Raw genomic sequence first — 19,330 nt, forward strand, 5'->3', positions numbered from 1 at the left:
TATTTTGTGGAGACCTGGTGTCAGGAGCAACTGTTCAGGGGCATCCACGGTATCCGCCGGTACAGAAGCGGGCCGCATCTTCCAGCAGCCCCAGGTGGCCTGCACCCCCATATTTGTCGTTAAGGTCTGTCAGCGTCCTTTGGCCTCACCGCCGACCTGGAGTCCCACAGCGGTGGGCGCCCAGTCCTTCCCGAGGGTTTGTGTGACCACTTTCAATCCGGCCCAAAGGAGTGTTTGCCGACACCAGCGCCCCAGCCAGGTCGCGGCTGAGACGTGCAAAAGCAGAGGCCCAAAGGAAGGCATCGCCGCTGCACAACTTCCTGGACAACTCCTGGCACGGTCGGTACCTGCTCGGCCATGATTGCCCTCGGCGTCCAGCCGGGATTTCTCAAGATACCTCGAGAACATCTAGAGGCAGGGATGCTCTGCCTATGGGGTTCAGGTGCACACTAGGCGCTACCTGTCAACCTTAAAGCTTGATGGCCTTTCTTCTGATGTTTAATCAGGATTTCATAGGTAACAGAATTGCTTTCACAGCAGGGACTTATTTGGTGGGTAAGGGTGTGGGAAGGAGGGGTGGGTGGCTGCTTTGGATGGTTCATATAAATGAATGGGTGAAATAGTTGGCTTTGTTTTTCTTCTTCTAAATTATAATTATGTCTAGATTCTTTTTTGTGTCTAAATAATATTCCGTTGTATGAATATTCCGCATATTGTTTTATAAATTCATCAGTAGATGGTTATTTGGATTATTTCCACTTTGGGGTTATTATGAATAATGTTATGAATACTGAAGTACAAGTTTTTTATATGGACATCTGTTTTCACTTCTGTTTGCACTGGATGGAATTGGGTCATTTGGTAACTTGATGTTTGACCTTCTGAGTAATTGCCAATTTTTTTTTTTTTCTAAAGCAGCTGCAATATTTTACATTCCAAACAGCAATATATGAGGATTCCTGTTTTTCTACCCCTTGTCTACACTTGTTAAATTCTGTTAGTTTTTAAAGCATTATTATCGTAATCTTGGCTGTGAAATGGCATCTTTTTGTGGTTTTGATTTGCATTTCTCTAATAATTAATGATGCAGATCTTTAAATATCTCTGCTGTCACTTGTATATCTTTTTTGGAGAAATAACTCTTTAAATCTTTGGCCCATTTTTAAATTGGGTGGTTAGTATTTTTCTACTATTGAGTCATACTAATTCTTTATATTTTTTAGAAACTAGACTTTTGTTAGATATATGATTTACAAATGTTTTTGCTTGTAGTAAGGGTTGTGTTTTCACCTTCCTTTTTTGGAGTTTTTATATGATGTTTTAAAAATTGAGGTATAGTTGATTTACAGTGTTTCAGGTGTAGAGCAAAGTGATTCAGTTAGTGTTTTCACTTTGTTGATAGTGCCCCTTGCAGCACAAAATTTTTATTTTCATGATATATATAATTTTTAAAATTGTTTGTCCCTTTGATGTCATATCCAAGGTAACATATATTTACTCCTTCTTTTCACATATATTCACTCCTATGTTTTCTTATAAGAGTTATAGTTTTGTCTCTTGTAGTTAAGTTTATAATCCATTTTGAGTTAATTTTTGTACATGGTTTGAAGTAGGAGTCAAAATTCACTCTTTTGCATTCCTTTACCCAGTACTGACTGTTGAAAAATGACTTTTCCTTCCTCACTGAATAATCTTGGCATGCTTGTAAAAATCAACTGACTGTAAATAAGGGTTTATTTCAGGAATCTCAATTCTATTCCATTGAGCTACATGTTTGTCTTTATGGCAATACCATACTGGCTGATTATTATAGATTTGTAGTAATTTTTGAAATCAGGAAGTATGATCCCTCCAAGTTTGCTCTTCTTTTTCAAGATTAATTCAACTAAACTGGGCCCCTTGCATTTCTGTCTTAATATTAGGGTAAGTTTGAGAATTTCTGGGGGAAAATGGCAATTGAAATTTGATAGAAATTGCATTGAACCTGTAGATCATTTTGAAGAGTTTTGGTGTCTTCAAAAAGTTATGTCTTAGAATTCACTAACACAAGGTATATTTCTATTAATTTAGATATTTATTTTTTTCACTGTTTTGTAGATTCTAGTGAAATTTAAGCCAAACAAGCCTTGCACTTATTTTGTTAATTTTATTGCTAAATATTTTATTTTTTGATGCTTTTATTGTATCTTGTATGCTTTTTATTTCACTTTCTTGCCTAATGACTCTGACTCAAACCTGCAGAACAGTGTTGACTAAAAATGGAAGAGTCTAGATATGGTTGTCTTTTTCCTGGTCTTAGGGGAAAGAAACTTCATTCTTTACTGTAATATCTTATGTTAGGTATGGATTTTTTACAAGTGAAAAAATCATGTTGAGCAAGTTTTCTACTATTCCCATTTCGTTGAGTGTTTTTTATTTTTAATCAAGAATTGGTTTGAATTTTGTCAAAATTTTTTCTGCATCTATTGAAATGTATTGGTTTCTTCTTTTTATTGATATTAGTATCCATATTTCTGTTTGATTGAAATATTACTGGGCTACATCTCACTTGGACATGATGTATAATTCTTTTAACAGAAGGCAATGGTAATCCAGTCCAGTACTCTTGCCTGGAAAATCCCATGGACAGAGGAGCCTGGTAGGGTACAGTCGGACACGACTGAACGACTTCACTTTCATTTTTCCCTTTCATGCATTGGAGAAGGAAATGGCAATCCACTCCAGTGTTCTTGCCTGGAGAATCCCAGGGACGGGGGAGTCTGGTGGGCTGCCATCTATGGGGTCGCACAGAGTCAGACACGACTGAAGTGACTTAGCAGCAGCAGCAGCAGCAGCAGCAGACTTAGGTAGTATGTTGTGAAGATCCATATTCCTAAGGAAGTATTTTTTTGTATATTCTTATTTTCTTGTAATGTATTTGTCTAGTTTTGCTGTCAGGGTTATATGGGGCTCATATGTATATTTAGCAAGTATTGCTCCTCTTTCATTTTTTGGCAAAATTTATGAAACTTTGGTGAAACATTCTTTAAATATTTGATGATGTTCACTAATGAAGCCTTGTGTTCAAGGATTTTTTCTTTGTGGGAGGATTTTTTCTGTTACTGTTTTAGTTTCTTTCCTTGTTATAGTTCTGTTCAGACTTTTTATTTTTCCTTGAATCAATTTGGTAGTTTGTGGCTTTCTAGGAATTTGTTCATTTCATTTAGATTATCTAATTTATTGGCAGAGTCTTATTTATAGTATTCTCTTATCAACTACTTGCTAAGATAATAATATCCTTTCATTCTAGCTTATAGTACTTTGAGTGTTGACATTTCTGTTCCCTTGGTTAGTTAGGCTAAAGTTTGTCAATTTTGTTAATCTTTTCAAAGAACTACCTATACTATTTTCCACAGATATATCAAATTATTAGCAGTGTGGGTATATCAGTATTGCCACAACATACCACATCATATCTAATCATTATGATATAGTTCAGTTCAGTAAAGGTAAATTGCCCAATCATATCCGACTCTTCGTAAACCCATGGACTGCAGCACGCTAGGCTTTCCTGTCCATCACCAACTGCCAGAGCCTACTCAAACTCATGTCTATTGCGTTGGTGATTCCATCCAACCATCTCATCCTCTGTCATCCCCTTCTCCTCCCTCCTTCAATCTTTCCCAGCATCAGAGTCTTTTCCAGTGAGTCAGTTCTTCACATCAGGTGGCCAAAGTATTGGAGTTTCAGCTTCAGCATCAGTCTTTCCAATGAATATTCAGGACTTATTTCCTTTAGGATTGACAGGCTGGATCTCCTTGCAGTCCAAGGGACTCCCAAGAGTCTTGTCTAACACCACAGTTCAAAAGCATCAATTCTTCAGCTCTCAGCTTTCTTTATAGTCCAACTCTCACATCCATACATGACTATTGGAAAAACCATAGCTTTGACTAGACAGACCTTTGTTGGTAAAGTAATGTCTCTGCTTTTTAATATGCTGTCTAGGTTGGTCATACCTTTCTTCCAAGGAGCAAGTGTCTGTTAATTTCATGGCTGCAGTCACCATCTGCAGTGATTTTGAAGCCCAGAAAAATAGTCTCTCACTGTTTGCATTGTTTCCCTATCTATTTGTCATGAAGTGATGGGACTGGATGCTGTGATACTGGTTTTCTGAATGCTGAGCTTTAAGCAAAGTTTTTCACTCTCCTCTTTCACTTTCATCAAGAGGCTCTTTAGTTCTTCGCTTTCTGCCATAAGGATGGTGTCATCTGCATGTCTGATGTTAATGATATTATTTCTCCTGGCAATCTTGATTCCAGCTTGTGCTTCTTCCAACCCAGCATTTCTCATGATGTACTCTGCATATAAGTTAAATAAGCAGGGTGGCAATATACAGCCTTGACATACTCCTTTCCTGATTTGGAACAGTCTGTTGTTCCATGTGCAGTTCTAACTGTTGCTTCTTGACCTGCATACAGATTTCTCAGGAGGCAGGTCAGGTGGTCTGGTATTCCCATCTCTTGAAGAATTTTCCAGTTTGTTGTGATCCACACTGTCAAAGGCTTTGGTGTAGTCAATACAGCAAAAATAGATATTTTTCTTTAATTCTCTTGCTTTTTCTATGATCCAATGGATATTGACAATTTAATCTCTGGTTTCTCTGCCTTTTCTAAATACAGCCGACCATGTGGAAGTTCACTGTTCACATAATGCTGAAGCCTAGCTTGGAGAATTTTGAGCATTACTTTGCTAGCACATGAGATGAGTGCAATTGTGTGGTAGTTTGAGCATTCTTTGGCATTGCGTTTTTTGGGGATTGGAATGAAAACTGACCTTTTCCAATCCTGTGGCCACTGCTGCGTTTTCCAAATTTACTGGCGTACTGAGTGCAGCACTTTCACAGCATCATCTTTTAGGATTTGAAATAGTTCAACTGGAATTCCATCACCTCCACTAGCTTTGTTCATAGTGATGCTTCCTAAGGCCCACTTGACTTCACATTCCGGGATGTCTGGCTCTAGGTGAGTGATCACACCATCGTGGTTATCTGGATCATGAAGATCTTTTTTTGTATAGTTCTGTGTATTCTTGCCACAATATAAATTTAAAATTGCTGTAATTTACATTTTTATTATCAAAGAAAAAAAATTTTTATATGCTTATTTAATCTTTTTATTTACTCTTGTTTGAACCTTCTGGTGGTGATTTGGTAATTTTTATAAACATGAATGGCTCAGCAGTAAAGAATCTGCCTCCATTGCAAAAGATGCAAGAGACATGGGCCTGATCCCTGGGTCTAATCCTTAGGTTGCAAAGATCCCATCACGGAGGAAATAGCAACCCACTGCAGGATTCTTGCCTGAAAATTTTTGTTTATTTCAAACAGTGCTCTAGAAACATCCTTGTACACATATTCTGTGTGACTAAGATATACTTAGTAATAGAACTGATAGGTACATGATATGTGTGTCGTTGACTTTATTGAATAATATACTCACTAATTTCCAATGCCATGGAAGTGTAGGAATGTTTCAGTTGCTGCATTTTCTTTCTACCACTTGATATTACTACACTTTTAAATTATTGGCCATTTACGTATTACTTAAGTGTATCTAATTGTGATTTTAATTTGAATTTTTCTGTCTGCTATGAAGTTGAATTTTTTTATGTGCTGTTGGGCATTTTAGTTTTTATTTTTCGAAATTGTCTATTTGTGTCTTTTTTTCTGATTTTCTAATGAGTCACATATTTTTTTTTCTTGATTTGTAAAAGTTCTTAATTTAATGTGAATAGTAGCCTGAAATGAATTGTATGTAGCTAATATCCTTTTATACTTGTGCCTTGTATTTTTAATTTACTTATTATTTAGTATCACCTTTTGATGAACAAAAGTTTTATTTTTTCAAGCTTTTTATATATTATTTTTCTATATTTTTTCTTATCTATATGTCTATTTCTTTTTATATGTTATTAAGACAGTCTCTACCCTGAGATTATGAAGATATCCATCCACATTCTGTCTCAACATTTTTGAGTTTTGACTTTCACATTTAGGTTTCAGTCCACCTCATATTGAATTTTTGTGTTATTTGAGTTGTGGTGTCTACTGCTCTTTTGTAGTTGATTACTTTTGACTCTATACTGATTATTGTTCTTGGAAAATTATTTCTGGGCGTTTCACGAAACCTAAGAAATAGATGATTTCTTCTGCATTACATTTGCTTTTGCTTCTGCCAGGAACCTAAAGCTCTACTGATATGGTCCAAACTTAAAATTATTCATGACTTGAGAGTTCCATGGACTTTCCAATGAAGAAAATCTAATCTTCAAGTGAGGACCACCTGAAGTCTCAGCGATGAGATATTTTGTTTTTGTTTTCTTTTTGGTGTACACTCAACATGGAGGACATTTCACTATAGTTCTTTGAGTTCTTTTAAAGGTTGTTGAGGTGGTTTATGTTTCTGTTTATTTCTGGTTTACATTTACTCTGAGGCTGTAGCCCTTTGCTGTCCAAAGTCAGTGTGAATTTTACAGTTTAGTTGGAAGTTAAGAGGTTTAACATTTTTTGTGCTGTAGGCCCTTTGAAGTCTGTTGAAGCTTACACTCTGTGTTGAGAATATATTTTTAGTGTATTATAAAAAATACAAAAAGTATTTTATAAGAAGTACAAAAGTATTTGAAACTAAATAAAAAAATTTCTTATCTAAGCTCATGGATGTTCTGTCCATAGAACTTTAAAAATTCTTGAGACTAGACTTTATTATTTTCTGTCACTTATATGTCATCAAACATCTTTGGAGCCAGCCCAAGGTTTTCAGGAACTGCGAATGACCTTTATGTAATTGTCACTTTTATACTCTGGTGCTCCAGAGAAAATTCTAGGTTCCTGTCTCCTTTGATTTTTCCCTAGTGTTTTCTGTCTTGTTCAGCTTTTCTCTCATGTGTATATGTAATGATCATAATTAAAGAGACATGACATATATCATCATGATATATGGAAAAATTGTTTTAATGAACCTATCCTGCCATTCCAAGAAATATGAGTACTATACCCCATTATTTTATATTGAATCTTATTTTATATGAGAGAAATTTTTCTGGCTTAACAGTTTTAATCCCCTCTTAAATTCTGTTTCCTCCAAAATCTGAGAGATAATATGTTTTAGGATATTCCTCAAAGAGGGTCTTGCTGTATATAAATTATACATTATGTTTAAGGAAAAAAATGATTCTGAGGTAAAATAAAACTGGGAAATTATATATAATTTGCCTTTTACTTGGAAGTTTTTTTAATGAGCACTAAAATTGAAAGCCCTGAAATGTTCTACAGTGAAGATACTTGCTTAAACCATGTTATTTGATCATAGAATATTTTCTTTATATACTTATTAGAGTATCATTGGATTATATATATATGCATATATATATTTAACTCTTTATTTTATATTAGAGTATAGTTAGTTCAGTCACTCAGTCATGTCCGACTCTTTGCGACCCCATGAATTGCAGCATGCCAGGCCTCCTTGTCCATCACCAACTCCCAGAGTTCACTCTGACTCACGTTCATCGAGTCAGTGATGCTATCCAGCCATCTCATCCTCTGTTGTCCCCTTCTCCTCCTGCCCCCAGTCCCTTCCTGCCGACGTCCAGCCTCAGCAGAGTCCAGGGCTATCCTCAGGATGGATGATGTCAGCGAATGAAGACAGATAAAGAGATAAGGAAATAATGACACAGGGTGACCAAGCTCCTTTGGTGAGCAAGGCCCACTTACCTTATTTTCAGAGAGGGCTTTTGTACCCTGAGTTGTACATACAGCAAGGTGAAAAATGCAGAGTCAACTCAACATTCCATCAGTATTAACTTTTATTGATACCAGGTTCCTTCCTGCAAGAGTCTTATTTTTTGTACATTATCTTATGGCCCAGAGGCCTGTTGATATTTTATGACCCCTTTTTGATAAAGGTTGGTCAGCCAGAACAATAATTTTCCCTTAAGGTGTTTCTTCTTAAATTCCTAGCCTGTACCACCCTTAAAGTACAGAGTTACATTTTTATGGAGCAAAGATTCAGTGGGTTACAGCAAAGAAAGAACTTACTAACTCAAAGTCTAATGCTGCTAATGCTAAAGCTGCTGCTTATTTCTTCTACATCCTGACTATATGCACTCCCAGGAACACAATGGATAAGGGATGTGAGAACTTGGCAGCAATCATAGGCTCAACAATGTTGCAAGAGTCTGGATAAACCTGCCAAGTAAGCTAGAATGCTAACAGGGGGTTTGAAATGAAACACTCTTATCTTGTCCAGGAGACCTATTAACTAAAGCCCTAAGTTAACTCTTTCCAGAGAAAGGGGGTCAGGGACAGCCCCCTCTTAATGTCAGAAGAGTTAGAGAAAGACATAAAATAGTAAGACAGACAGATTCTGGTTTTGGGGTAGATGCTCAAGCAGGTCCAGGGGGTCCTTGGAGTCCTGAGGCCTTGCTTATCAGGACTCTTCAGAATGACCTTGTCTTGGGTGGGATGGCCCAGGGAGTCCCTCGAGTCCTGCATGATCTTGTCATGGGTGGGATCTCACATGCTGGCTCTTGGCACCTCCCAGCATCAGAGTCTTTTCCAATGAGTCAACTCTTTGCATGACGTGGCCAAAGTACTGGAGTTTCAGGTTCAGCATCATTCCCTCCAAAGAAATCCCAGGGCTGATCTCCTTCAGAATGGACTGGTTGGACCTCCTTGCAGTCCAAGGGACTCTCAAGAGTCTTCTCCAACACCACAGTTCAAAAGCATCCATTCTTCAGTGCTCAGCTTTCTTCACAGTCCAACTCTAGTGTCCATACATGACCACAGGAAAAACCATAGCTTTGACTAGATGGACCTTTGTTGGCAAAGTAATGTCTCTGCTTTTGAATATGATATCTAGGTTGGTCATAACTTTTCTTCCAAAGAGTAAGCGTCTTTTAATTTCAAGGATGCACCCACCATCTGCAGTGATTTTGGAGCCCCCAGAAATAAAGTCTAAAACTGTTTCCAGTGTTTCCCTGTCTATTTCCCATGAAGTGATGGGACCAGATGCCATGATCTTTGTTTTCTGAATGTTGAGCTTTAAGCCAGCTTTTTCACTCTCCACTTTCACTTTCATCAAGAGGCTTTTTAGCTCCTCTTCACTTTCTGCCATAAGGGTGGTGTCATCTGCAAATCTGAGGTTATTAATATTTCTCCTGGCAGTCTTGATTCTAGCTTGTGCTTCTTCCAGCCCAGCCTTTCTCATGATGTACTCTGCACAGAAGTTAAATAAGCAGTGTGACAATATACAGCCTTGATTTACTCCTTTTCCTATTTGGAACCAGTCTGTTGTTCCATGTCCAGTTCTAACTGTTGCTTCCTGATCTGCATATATCTTTCACCAGTATCTTACAGTTTTTTGTGTATGGATGTTTCAGTTCCTTGATTAAGTTTATTCCTATGCATTTTATTCTTTTTATGCTATTGTAAATGGGTTTGCTTTGTCTGATGTACGTATGTATAAGGTAATACACATTGATGTATCAGTTGCCTCTGATATCTTTAGGTTTCCATTTACAAGGAATGCCTTTTTTCATACTTTCATTTTGAGCTAATGTATGCCCTTAAATCTGGAATGAGTCTCTTGTCGTAGCATATATATAGATCAGTTCAGTTCAGTCGCTCAGTTGTGTCTGACTCTTTGCGACCCCATGAATCACAGCACGCCAGGCCTCCCTGTCCATCACCATCTCCCGGAGTTCGCTCAGACTCACACCTATCGAATCCGTGATGCCATCCAGCCATCTCATCCTCGGTTGTCACCTTCTCCTCTTGCCCCCAATCCCTCCCAGCATCAGAGTCTTTTCCAATGAGTCAGCTCTTCGCATGAGGTGGCCAAAGTACTGGAGCTTCAGCTTTAGCAACATTCCTTCCAAAGAAATCCCAGGGTTCATCTTCAGAATGGACTGGTTGGAACTCCTTGCTGTCTAAGGGACTCTCAGGAGTCTTCTCCAACACCACAGTTCAAAAGCATCAAGTCTTCGGCCCTCAGCCTTCTTCACAGTCCAACTCTCACATCCATACATGACTACAGGAAAAACCATAGCCTTGACTAGACGGGCCTTAGTCAACAAAGTAATGTCTCTGCTTTTGAATATACTATCTAGGTTGCTCATAACTTTTCTTCCAAGGAGTAAGCGTCTTTTAATTTCATTGCTGCAGTCACCATCTGCAGTGATTTTGGAGCCCCCAAAAATAAAGTCTGACACTATTTCCCCATCTATTTCCCATGAAGTGATGGGACCGGATGCCTTGATCTTCGTTTTCTGAATGTTGAGCTTTAAGCCAGCTTTTTCACGCTCCTCTTTTACTTTCATCAAGAGGCTTTTTAGTTCCTCTTCACTTTCTGCCATAAGGGTGGTGTCATCTGCATATCTGAGGTTATTGATATTTCTCCTGGACATCTTGATTCCAGCTTGTGTTTCTTCAGTCCAGCATTTCTCATGATATACTCTGCATAGAAGTTAAATAAGCAGAGTGACAATATACAGCCTTGATGTACTCCTTTTCCTATTTGGAACCAGTCTGTTGTTCCATGTCCAGCTCTAACTGTTGCTTCTTGACCTGCATACAGATTTCTCAAGAGGCAGGTCAGGTGGTCTGGTATTCCCATCTCTTTCAGAATTTTCCAGAGTTTGTTGTGGTCCACACAGTCAAAGGCTTTGGCATAGTCAATAAAGCAGAAATAGATGTTTTTCTGGAACTCTCTTGCTTTTTCCATGATCCAGCGGAGTTGGCAATTTGATCTCTGGTTCCTCTGCCTTTTCTAAAACCAGCGTGAACATCAGGGAGTTCACGGTTCACGTATTGCTGAAGCCTGGCTTGGAGAATTTTGAGCATTACTTTACTAGCATGTGAGATGAGTGCAATTGTGCGGTAGTTTGAGCATTCTTTTGCATTGCCTTTCTTTGGAATTGGAATAAAAACTGACCTTTTCCAGTCCTGTGGCCACTGCTAAGTTTTCCAAATTTGCTGGCATATTGAGTGCAGCACTTTCACAGCATCATCTTTCTTCCAAGGAGTAAGCGTCTTTTAATTTCATTGCTGCAGTCACCATCTGCAGTGATTTTGGAGCCCCAAACAATAAAGTCTGACACTGTTTCCACTCTTTCCCCATCTATTTCCCATGAAGTGAAGGGACCAGATGCCATGATCTTCGTTTTCTGAATGTTGGGCTTTAAGCCGGCTTTTTCACTCTCCTCTTTCACTTTCATCAAGAGGCTTTTGAGCTCCTCTTCACTTTCTGCCATAAGGGTGGTGTCATCTGCATATCGGAGGTTATTGATATTTCTCCTGGAAATCTTGATTCCAGCTTGTGTTTCTTCCAGTCCAGCATTTCTCATGATACATCTTTTTTTTTTTTAATTTGCTTAACCATGCTGTGTTTTTTTTATTGGAGAGTTTAATTCATTTTCATTTAAAGTGATTATTGATAGATAAGGATTTCCTAATGTCATCTTGTTGATATTTTATGAGTGTTTTGTAGTTCTTTTGTTGAGTTGTTCTTTTCTTGCTGTGTTCCTTTTTTTTTTTAACAATACTTTATTGGTTTTGCCATACATCAACATGAATCCACCACATGTGTACATAATGATTTTTCATAGCAGTATACTCTGATTCCCTTCTTTTTTTTCTTTGTGTGTCTACTGTATGTTTTTGCTTTGTGGTTTCTTTAAGGCTTAAATGAATTATTTATAGATGTAACAGTCTATCTTGAGCTAATAGCAACTTAATTTCAATCACATGCAAAAACTCTACCCTTTTAAATACCCAGCTTCCAAATTTTGTGTCTTTGATGTCACAATTTAAATCTTTTGTATTTTGTATCTATTAATAAATTATTGCAGTTATAGCTATTTTAGTATTCCTGTCTTTTAACTTTTATACTAGAGTTAAATATTTAATTCCTCACCATAGTATTGGAGTATTTTGTATTTGAATATACACTTACCTTTACTGACTTGTTTTATGTTTTTATTTTTGTGTTACTAGTTCATGTCCTTTTAACTTGAAAAACTCCTTTCAGCATTTCTTATAAAGCAGGTCAAATAGTGATGAGCTCCCAGTTTTTTGTCAGGAAACTCATTATTTTTCGCTTCTGAAAGACGTTTGCCAGCAAAGAAGCTGAGGTCCTCTGCAGAGCAGGCAGTGGGAGGCATGATCATTGCTGCTTCATGCCTGATGTTGATAGCCTTTGCCATTCTTCCTGTGCCAGGCCATGTTTATGCCTCTCAGCTTCGCTGATCTCTGAGTGGGATGAAATAAAGGACTATCCTTCGTGCAGTTCTCCCAAAATTTGATTCATAAGAATTGTTTGTCATTTCAGTGCCCCCAAAGGGAAGCTGGCAGCTCACACTGCAGAGAGAGGGACTATTTCAGACCAGAGTTTTCCGGCATGACCATTGTCACTTACGGGACAGGATAATGCAGACAAGATGAAGCTATCTTCCTTCCCATTTTGTGTGGTTATTCTGTTTCTTATATTTTTGGTCCATGTGGCGGAAGTTTCTTAAGTGGACTCTTGAGACTTCCTGAGGCTGTTTTTGTTTGTGTGTCACTGTCTGATTGTTAACGATTATTGACCAACCCCATCGTTTTGGTGATGTTACTCTGAATGAGTTTTTTTGCTTTTAATAGGTGTGTGCTATCTTGAATACCTTCTTGTAAGAGTTAAGCCAATCGAAAAATGAAACATCTGAAGATATTCTACTATGTTTTTGTTTAATATCGATATTATAGTTGCTTTTTCAAGGACAACACGTTTACAACATAATTTTGTACATTATTTTGCTTGTTTTAAATGTATATATTAACTACTCACTGAAATTTTTATTTTCTTTTAAGAAGACAATGCCACATCACAAGCTTTGGTTCGATTTGTTACCCCTGAGGAAGCTGTTGAGGTTATTCATGAAGATAAGATGACAAACACTGAAGGTGAGGGCAGAATCTAAATTGTATAGTAACCTATGTAAACTGTATTTATATTCACTCATTTGTTTGTGATGCCAGTGTTATATTTTTATTAAGAAATAAACCTAAATATCATTAATAGTTAACAATGACTGATATATAATATATGGATATAATATTTTAATAAATTTTATAAATAGTGTATTGTTAATTAAAATTTGATTCATAAGAATTGTTTATAATTTCAGAAATTTATGAATTTTAAAAATAAACAGTTTCTTTATCCTTCATGTTAGGACTGACATGTGCTGGAAACTTTCAGTTCATTAAGGATATGTTTCTTAGAATGGAAAAAAAGGGCTAATGTTTTGGGGTTGTGAAATCCAGAATTAAAAATTGTTCATTGAGATTCCATGAACCGTTAGCTCAGAAAGTGTTTCTGGTATCCTATGTGGAAAGAAGTAGAAAGAGATGGTTAAATATATGGATTTTATGTATGCTGTGTGCTTAGTTGCTCAGTCGTGTCCAAGTCTTGGATCCAATGGACTGTAGCCTGCCAGGTTCCTCTGTCCACGGGGATTCTCCAGGCAAGAATACTGGAGTGGGCTGCCATGCCCTCCTCCAGGGAATCTTCCCAACCCAGGGATCAAACCTGGGTCTCCCACATTGCAGGTGGATTCTTTACCATCTGAGCCACCAGGGAAGCCCCCTTCTATAGTGGGGTCACAAAGAGTCAGACACAACTGAGTGACTGAACTGAGCTGAACTGCTCTCCCAATTGCCTGCTTGTTTTTTAAACTATTTCTTCTCTTATATCCTGACCTATCTTGTTTCCGATGAGAAATATAGCAGTTCTTCACACCATGTCCTCTATATGTAATATGTCCTTTTGTATCTGGCCACTTTAAAGATTTCCTCTTTAATTGGTTTTCTCTCTTTAATTGATGCTCTCAGACATAGTTCTCATTCTGTTTTTGTATTGTGTGAGATTTGTTGAGCTTCTTGGGTGTGTGAGTTGATGTTTCTCATGAGATTTTGAAATTTTTTTGGCTGTTATTTCTTCAAATATTTTTCTCTCCAAATTTCCCTCACTTCTCCTTCCAGACCCTCAACTTCACCTATGCTGGACTTTGACTATGTTTGATTTTTTTCCCTAGAATTCCTTGAGGATCTGTTCTTTTTTCTTCATTTTTATTTCTTTTCTTTAGATTGGATAATTTCTATCAATCTGCCCATTCATTCTTTACTCAGGGAAAGGTCTCTTCCTAAGTTCCCCCACCGCCAGTGTATAACAAAACTGAAAGGAGCTTTGTTTTTCATTAAAAAAAAAAGTTAACAGTACTTTCTGTTCATCACACAGAGGCTTTGCAAGGAGAAGAAATTATTTCTAAACTTACGAGCACTAGCTTATTCTACATTTTGGAAGAAAACCAGGATATTAAAAGGGGTAATGGAATGTGAGAAAAAAAAATCTGTGTTTGGATAAGAGTTTTTCCTCAGAGAACTGACTTCAGATAAAGGCATGATACAATAATTTCAGTGATGGATGTAAAGGAATTACATATTAAAAGCAGAAGAGAAGGAAGAATGGTAGTGATAAAATCTTAAATTATAGGGCTTGTGTGAATAGACTGTGTAAGGATCTAATTCATTGAGCGAGGAGAGTTGGCAGTTAATGAACATAAACAACCCTTTGCCCACACAATCAGACCATCCATATTTTTTCTCAAACGGAAGTTTCATGTTGCAGTCTCAACAAACCTCAACTCTGGTTAGCTCCAAAAGGATCTTACTCTTATGCATCGATTCTGAGCAAGGATGTTGGAGTTGGGCTGGTTTTTAGAGAGAATGAGTGTCCTGCCTGAGTTTAATTCTTGAAATACTTACCCAATTCTTTATGCATGGGCTTTACAAGGTAGAGCTCTATCAACTTAATGTTTGACTAAAACTGTTAATTCCTTGTATCATGAAGTTGTAGGTGAAAATGATCTTATATAACAGCCTGCCATGTGGTTCATGCATTCAGTGAGAAATCTAAGGTTAGAGATTGATTAGTTTTATCTTAAAAATCACAGTTATCAGTCAGTCAAGCTGATAAATGAATGACCAGAGACAGCAAGTTTAGTGACCTAAGTGTATCTATAATGTGTATAACATGAAAAAGAAGCAGAAAGGAAGGTTGTAACTCATACCCTTAGTATTAGGATAAAGCATTAATAAGAACTCACAGATTCTTGTTCTTTCTTGTGCTGCTTGTAGTGCCATGTCTTTTGTAGGCTTTTAGTGCAAACTCTAAGTTTACAATATTTCCTTTTCCCCACTTTACCGTATGTAAAATGTTAATCCTAAACCATGGACTGCTCTGGAAATTAATGAATAACTCATCTGGTAGGCTGAGAATGGCACATGTAGAAAAATGTTAAATGAGTCATTGCCCTCCTTGTTTCCTCCACATTTAATGAAGCAAAACAAATGCTTTGACTATAAGAAAAATTGTCTGCTTGTTAAATGTATATTAAAATCCTATTTTTAGAGGGCTGGACAACTTGTCTGTATTAGGATATTTGGATAAGAGATCAATATGTAATTTTTACCAGCTTGGGTTTTTTTTTTTTTTCTTTTTTGGTCCTCTGAGTGTTACAGAGATGAAAAAATACATCTGTGTATGAAATAAAGAGGAAAAATAGAATATAACAAAAAAAATAGTCACGCCAAGTATGTGTGTTCACCATGATCAAAGCAAAGTAAAATACATTAGAATATCAGTGCTGATACCTTGAAGGAACATTCGAACTTCACAAATAAGTGACGTGAAACTTTTGAGATGTCCCTGAGATATCCTTTTAGAAACACTTCTCTTCATTTCACCTCATTTTTAAATATAAAAACAACCTTCATGGTATTGTGTATACTCCCAAGCCAGAGAGAAATAGTTTAAGTCCCAGCTCTCCCACCTCTCAGCTCTGTGCTGTGCAACACTTGATGTAACAACTTCTGTAAGCTTTGATTTCCTAATATATGAAATCAAGACAAGAACCTATTTCAATTGATTGTTGTGAAGATTAAATAAAATGTGGCATCAAAAGTGCTTAGCATAGCCCCATGTTTGGTACATATATTTAGTGCTCAAAAATGTCAAAAAATATATATATTTTTCCTATATGGACTTATTCTGCATTTAGGATATGAACATATATGGGATAGACACATTGATAAATGAAACTTATGCCATTTTGACAGATAACATATATTTGGAGGAGGATATTTTGAGATTTCATCTAAAGATATTTAAAAGACCTCAGTTTATATGAAGTTGTCTAAAATATTTACCATCTCTATGTGTTGACACTATGTGTTGTGAAACAAAAGGCACAGACTGGAGGCAACAGCATTGCTTCCGTGTTCCTCAAGGTCAACTGAAATGAGAACATCAGTCTGTTCTCACTGAGGCCCCAAGCCTATTATATGTCTTACATTTAAGATCAGTGATTGCAGCTGTAATCCAGCTCAACAGGGTCCTTAGAGGCCACAGGACTGCAAGTAAGCACTTTGGTGGAGCTTCATGGACAGCTTCTGCAACCTTCAGTTGATTCGGGACATACCAGGATTAGAATCACTGAGGCACATCAGACTGAGTGGATTTTATGATGAATACAACTTGAATGCCACAGTGAGAACATCAATCACTCTTCACATGAGACTTCAATTTTCAGAAATGGAAGGTAGAAAATGAGGTTATTATGAGGATGATGGGGACCTGCTTTTATTTATTTATTTTTCAGCAGGAGAAACCATGCTGTATTTAAGGAAGAACTTCAATGCATGAGTGGTTGGATATTATTTACACTGGAACATGTGGTGTCTCTTTGAGAGGAGAATTTAAAATATATGTCAAAGTCACTTCTTAAGTGATTCAAGGTCTATGCAGAAACAAATGGATTAACTGATTTTCTGCCTTTTTTCTTTCTTTTTTCATGATGCCATGGAACACTTCAACGTTTAAATTTTCTTAAAGTTTTGTTCTCACTTCTTAGGTTTATTTTTATTTGTTACATTTTATGTTATAAATGATCATTATATTTTAGTTTTCAGATTATTGGAAGGTTCATTCTATAATTCTCTGACCTTTATCAATCTGTTGATTGAAGCTGGAGTGTTAGTGCTAGTAAAGCAGAATACTTTTTGTACCTTCTGAACATCAAGGTTTACTATTCTGTATATAACTGCGAACTGATGTCCTCTGTCTGCTTTATCTGTAGAGCTGAATAAAGGCCTTTACTTTGGCTACCCGTGCCGACGTGAAAGCTGTGCTTTAGTAAACATCCCAGCTCCATGTGTCAACAAGATGATTGCACACATTGAAGATGTGGAGTCTAAAATACAGGAGCATCTGAAACGGGTAAGTCACATCTAACATGCTGAAATTTTTGTATAGGGTCTATTGGTTTCCCTGGTGGCTCAGTGGTAAAGAATCCACCTACCAAGCAATTAACGCCTATTCAATCCCTGGGTCAGGAAGATCCCCTGGAGAAGGAAATGGCTACCCACTGTAGTATTTGCCTGGGAAATCCCCTGGGCAGAGGAGCCTGGCAGGCTACGGTCCATGAGGTCATGAATGAGTCAGACGTGACTGAGTGACTAAAGAACAACAACATAGGGCCTATCAGAGTCTGTTACTTAAAGAACCCTGGGAGTTATTTATTTATTTATTTTTAATGATTCTTAGACTTCTTTATAGAATCTTTGCTCAATTGCACAATTTACTAATCTGGACTTGTTTTTGATAGTGTCACTTCAGAAGGGTGAAATGACCTTATTAAATATATTTTTTTTTCTCCTGCATGTTTGTTCTTTATCCAGCGGCAAGCATGCTAAGTAGTAATTTCCATAAGCCAACTTGACTAGTAAATTAAATAGTATTTACATCCTTTTCAGGGACACTAAACTGATAAGATGTTTAGATAAATAAATTGGTGTATAAAAGGACAGAATGCCCTTTCTAATGAGTTATTTAGTTCTAAAGAAATACTTAACAGGTCTGTTAAAAGAGAATACAATGATTCTTTGTTTTTTTAATGTTAAAATGTACCTTTATTATTCTGAAGAGGGTTTAATTTTGAAGTTACTATAACTATCTGTTATTTTCAAAGAATAATTTAGGAATGATTAAAAACCTTCTCATACCTTTTATTCATATTGCATTTCTAAGTGATTAATTGGAAAAGACCCTGATGCTGGGAGGGATTGGGGGCAGGAGGAGAAGGGGATGACAGAGAATGAGATGGCTGGATGGCATCACTGACTCAGTGGACATGAGTTTGGCTAAACTCTGGGAGTTGGTATGGACAGGGAGGCCTGGTGTGCTGCGATTCATGGGGTCGCAGAGAGTCGGACACAACTGAGTGACTGAACTGAAGTAATTAATACACAACTACACTGCCCAGATAGGAACAAAAGTTTGCCAGAAATATGTGCTATTTCTTTTCCTTGATCACTGTTACTGTTTCTGGCTCTGAGAGAGTTCCAGTGGGCCCCCGTCTTGCTTGATCTAAGGTGCTGTTTCCTTTCAGAGGAGTTAGAGTGCAGAATTTAAGATCACGGCCCTAAGAGCCGCAACTTCTGTGAAGTTAGATGAGAATGGTGATAATGATACTGTGTTGGATAACGTATGACATGCACTCAATATATATTGACTATGTATTGTTATTTCTGTAACATTATTTATATCATTCTATGTTAGTATTTATATCTGTTGCTGCTTTGTTCCCCCAAATTAGAACACTCCTTCAGAAAATGCTTTGCAGGTCATCTGTCTGATGGTGGCCTGGGCCTTGAAGAGTATAAGTAGATAGAAGAGAATTAACATTAATTAATATGATATGCTGGGACTTCCCAGGTGGCTCAGTGGTAAAAGAATCCATTTGCCAATGCAGGAGACGTAAGAGACTTGAGTTCAATCCCTGGGTCGGGAAGGTCACCTGGAGGAGAGATTGGTAACCCACTCCAGTATTCTTACCTGGAAAATCCGTGGACAGAAGAGTCTGATGGGCCACAGTCCGTGGGGTTGCAGAGAGTTGGAAACAGCTGAGCACAGACAGAATACGATATGCTCTACACTTCACAAGTGTTTTAATTAACAATTATGTATGTTGCTAACATGATGAAAATAGATTGATAGGTGTATATGAATAGTCAAAGGCCCCAACCTTTGGCCTCACACTGATAACTCCTGTTGATCAACAGTGGCATTAGATTAGAAGTACTATGCAACATAAATGTAATGTGCTTGGATCATCCCCAAACCATCCCCCAAGCCTGGTTCGTGGAAAAATTGTCTTCCGTGGAACCTGTCCCTGGTGCCAAAAAGGCTGGGGCTAC

At 37.4% G+C, this 19,330-nt stretch overlaps 1 protein-coding gene across 1 annotated transcript in view; it reads left to right on the forward strand.

Moving 5' to 3' along the window:
* Positions 1-357: 357 nt before the first annotated feature.
* Positions 358-19,330, forward strand: part of CCDC178 (coiled-coil domain containing 178) — a 374,413-nt gene continuing 355,440 nt past the window's right edge. Inside the window, exons 1-3 of the mRNA XM_052660209.1 lie at positions 358-442; positions 12,884-12,976; positions 17,212-17,351. Of these exons, the coding sequence (XP_052516169.1) occupies positions 358-442; positions 12,884-12,976; positions 17,212-17,351 (318 nt within the window). The remainder of the gene's footprint in view (positions 443-12,883; positions 12,977-17,211; positions 17,352-19,330) is intronic.

Source organism: Budorcas taxicolor, chromosome 22 (genome assembly GCF_023091745.1).
Source record: "Budorcas taxicolor isolate Tak-1 chromosome 22, Takin1.1, whole genome shotgun sequence".
In the NCBI taxonomy this organism is placed as follows: domain Eukaryota; kingdom Metazoa; phylum Chordata; class Mammalia; order Artiodactyla; family Bovidae; genus Budorcas; species Budorcas taxicolor.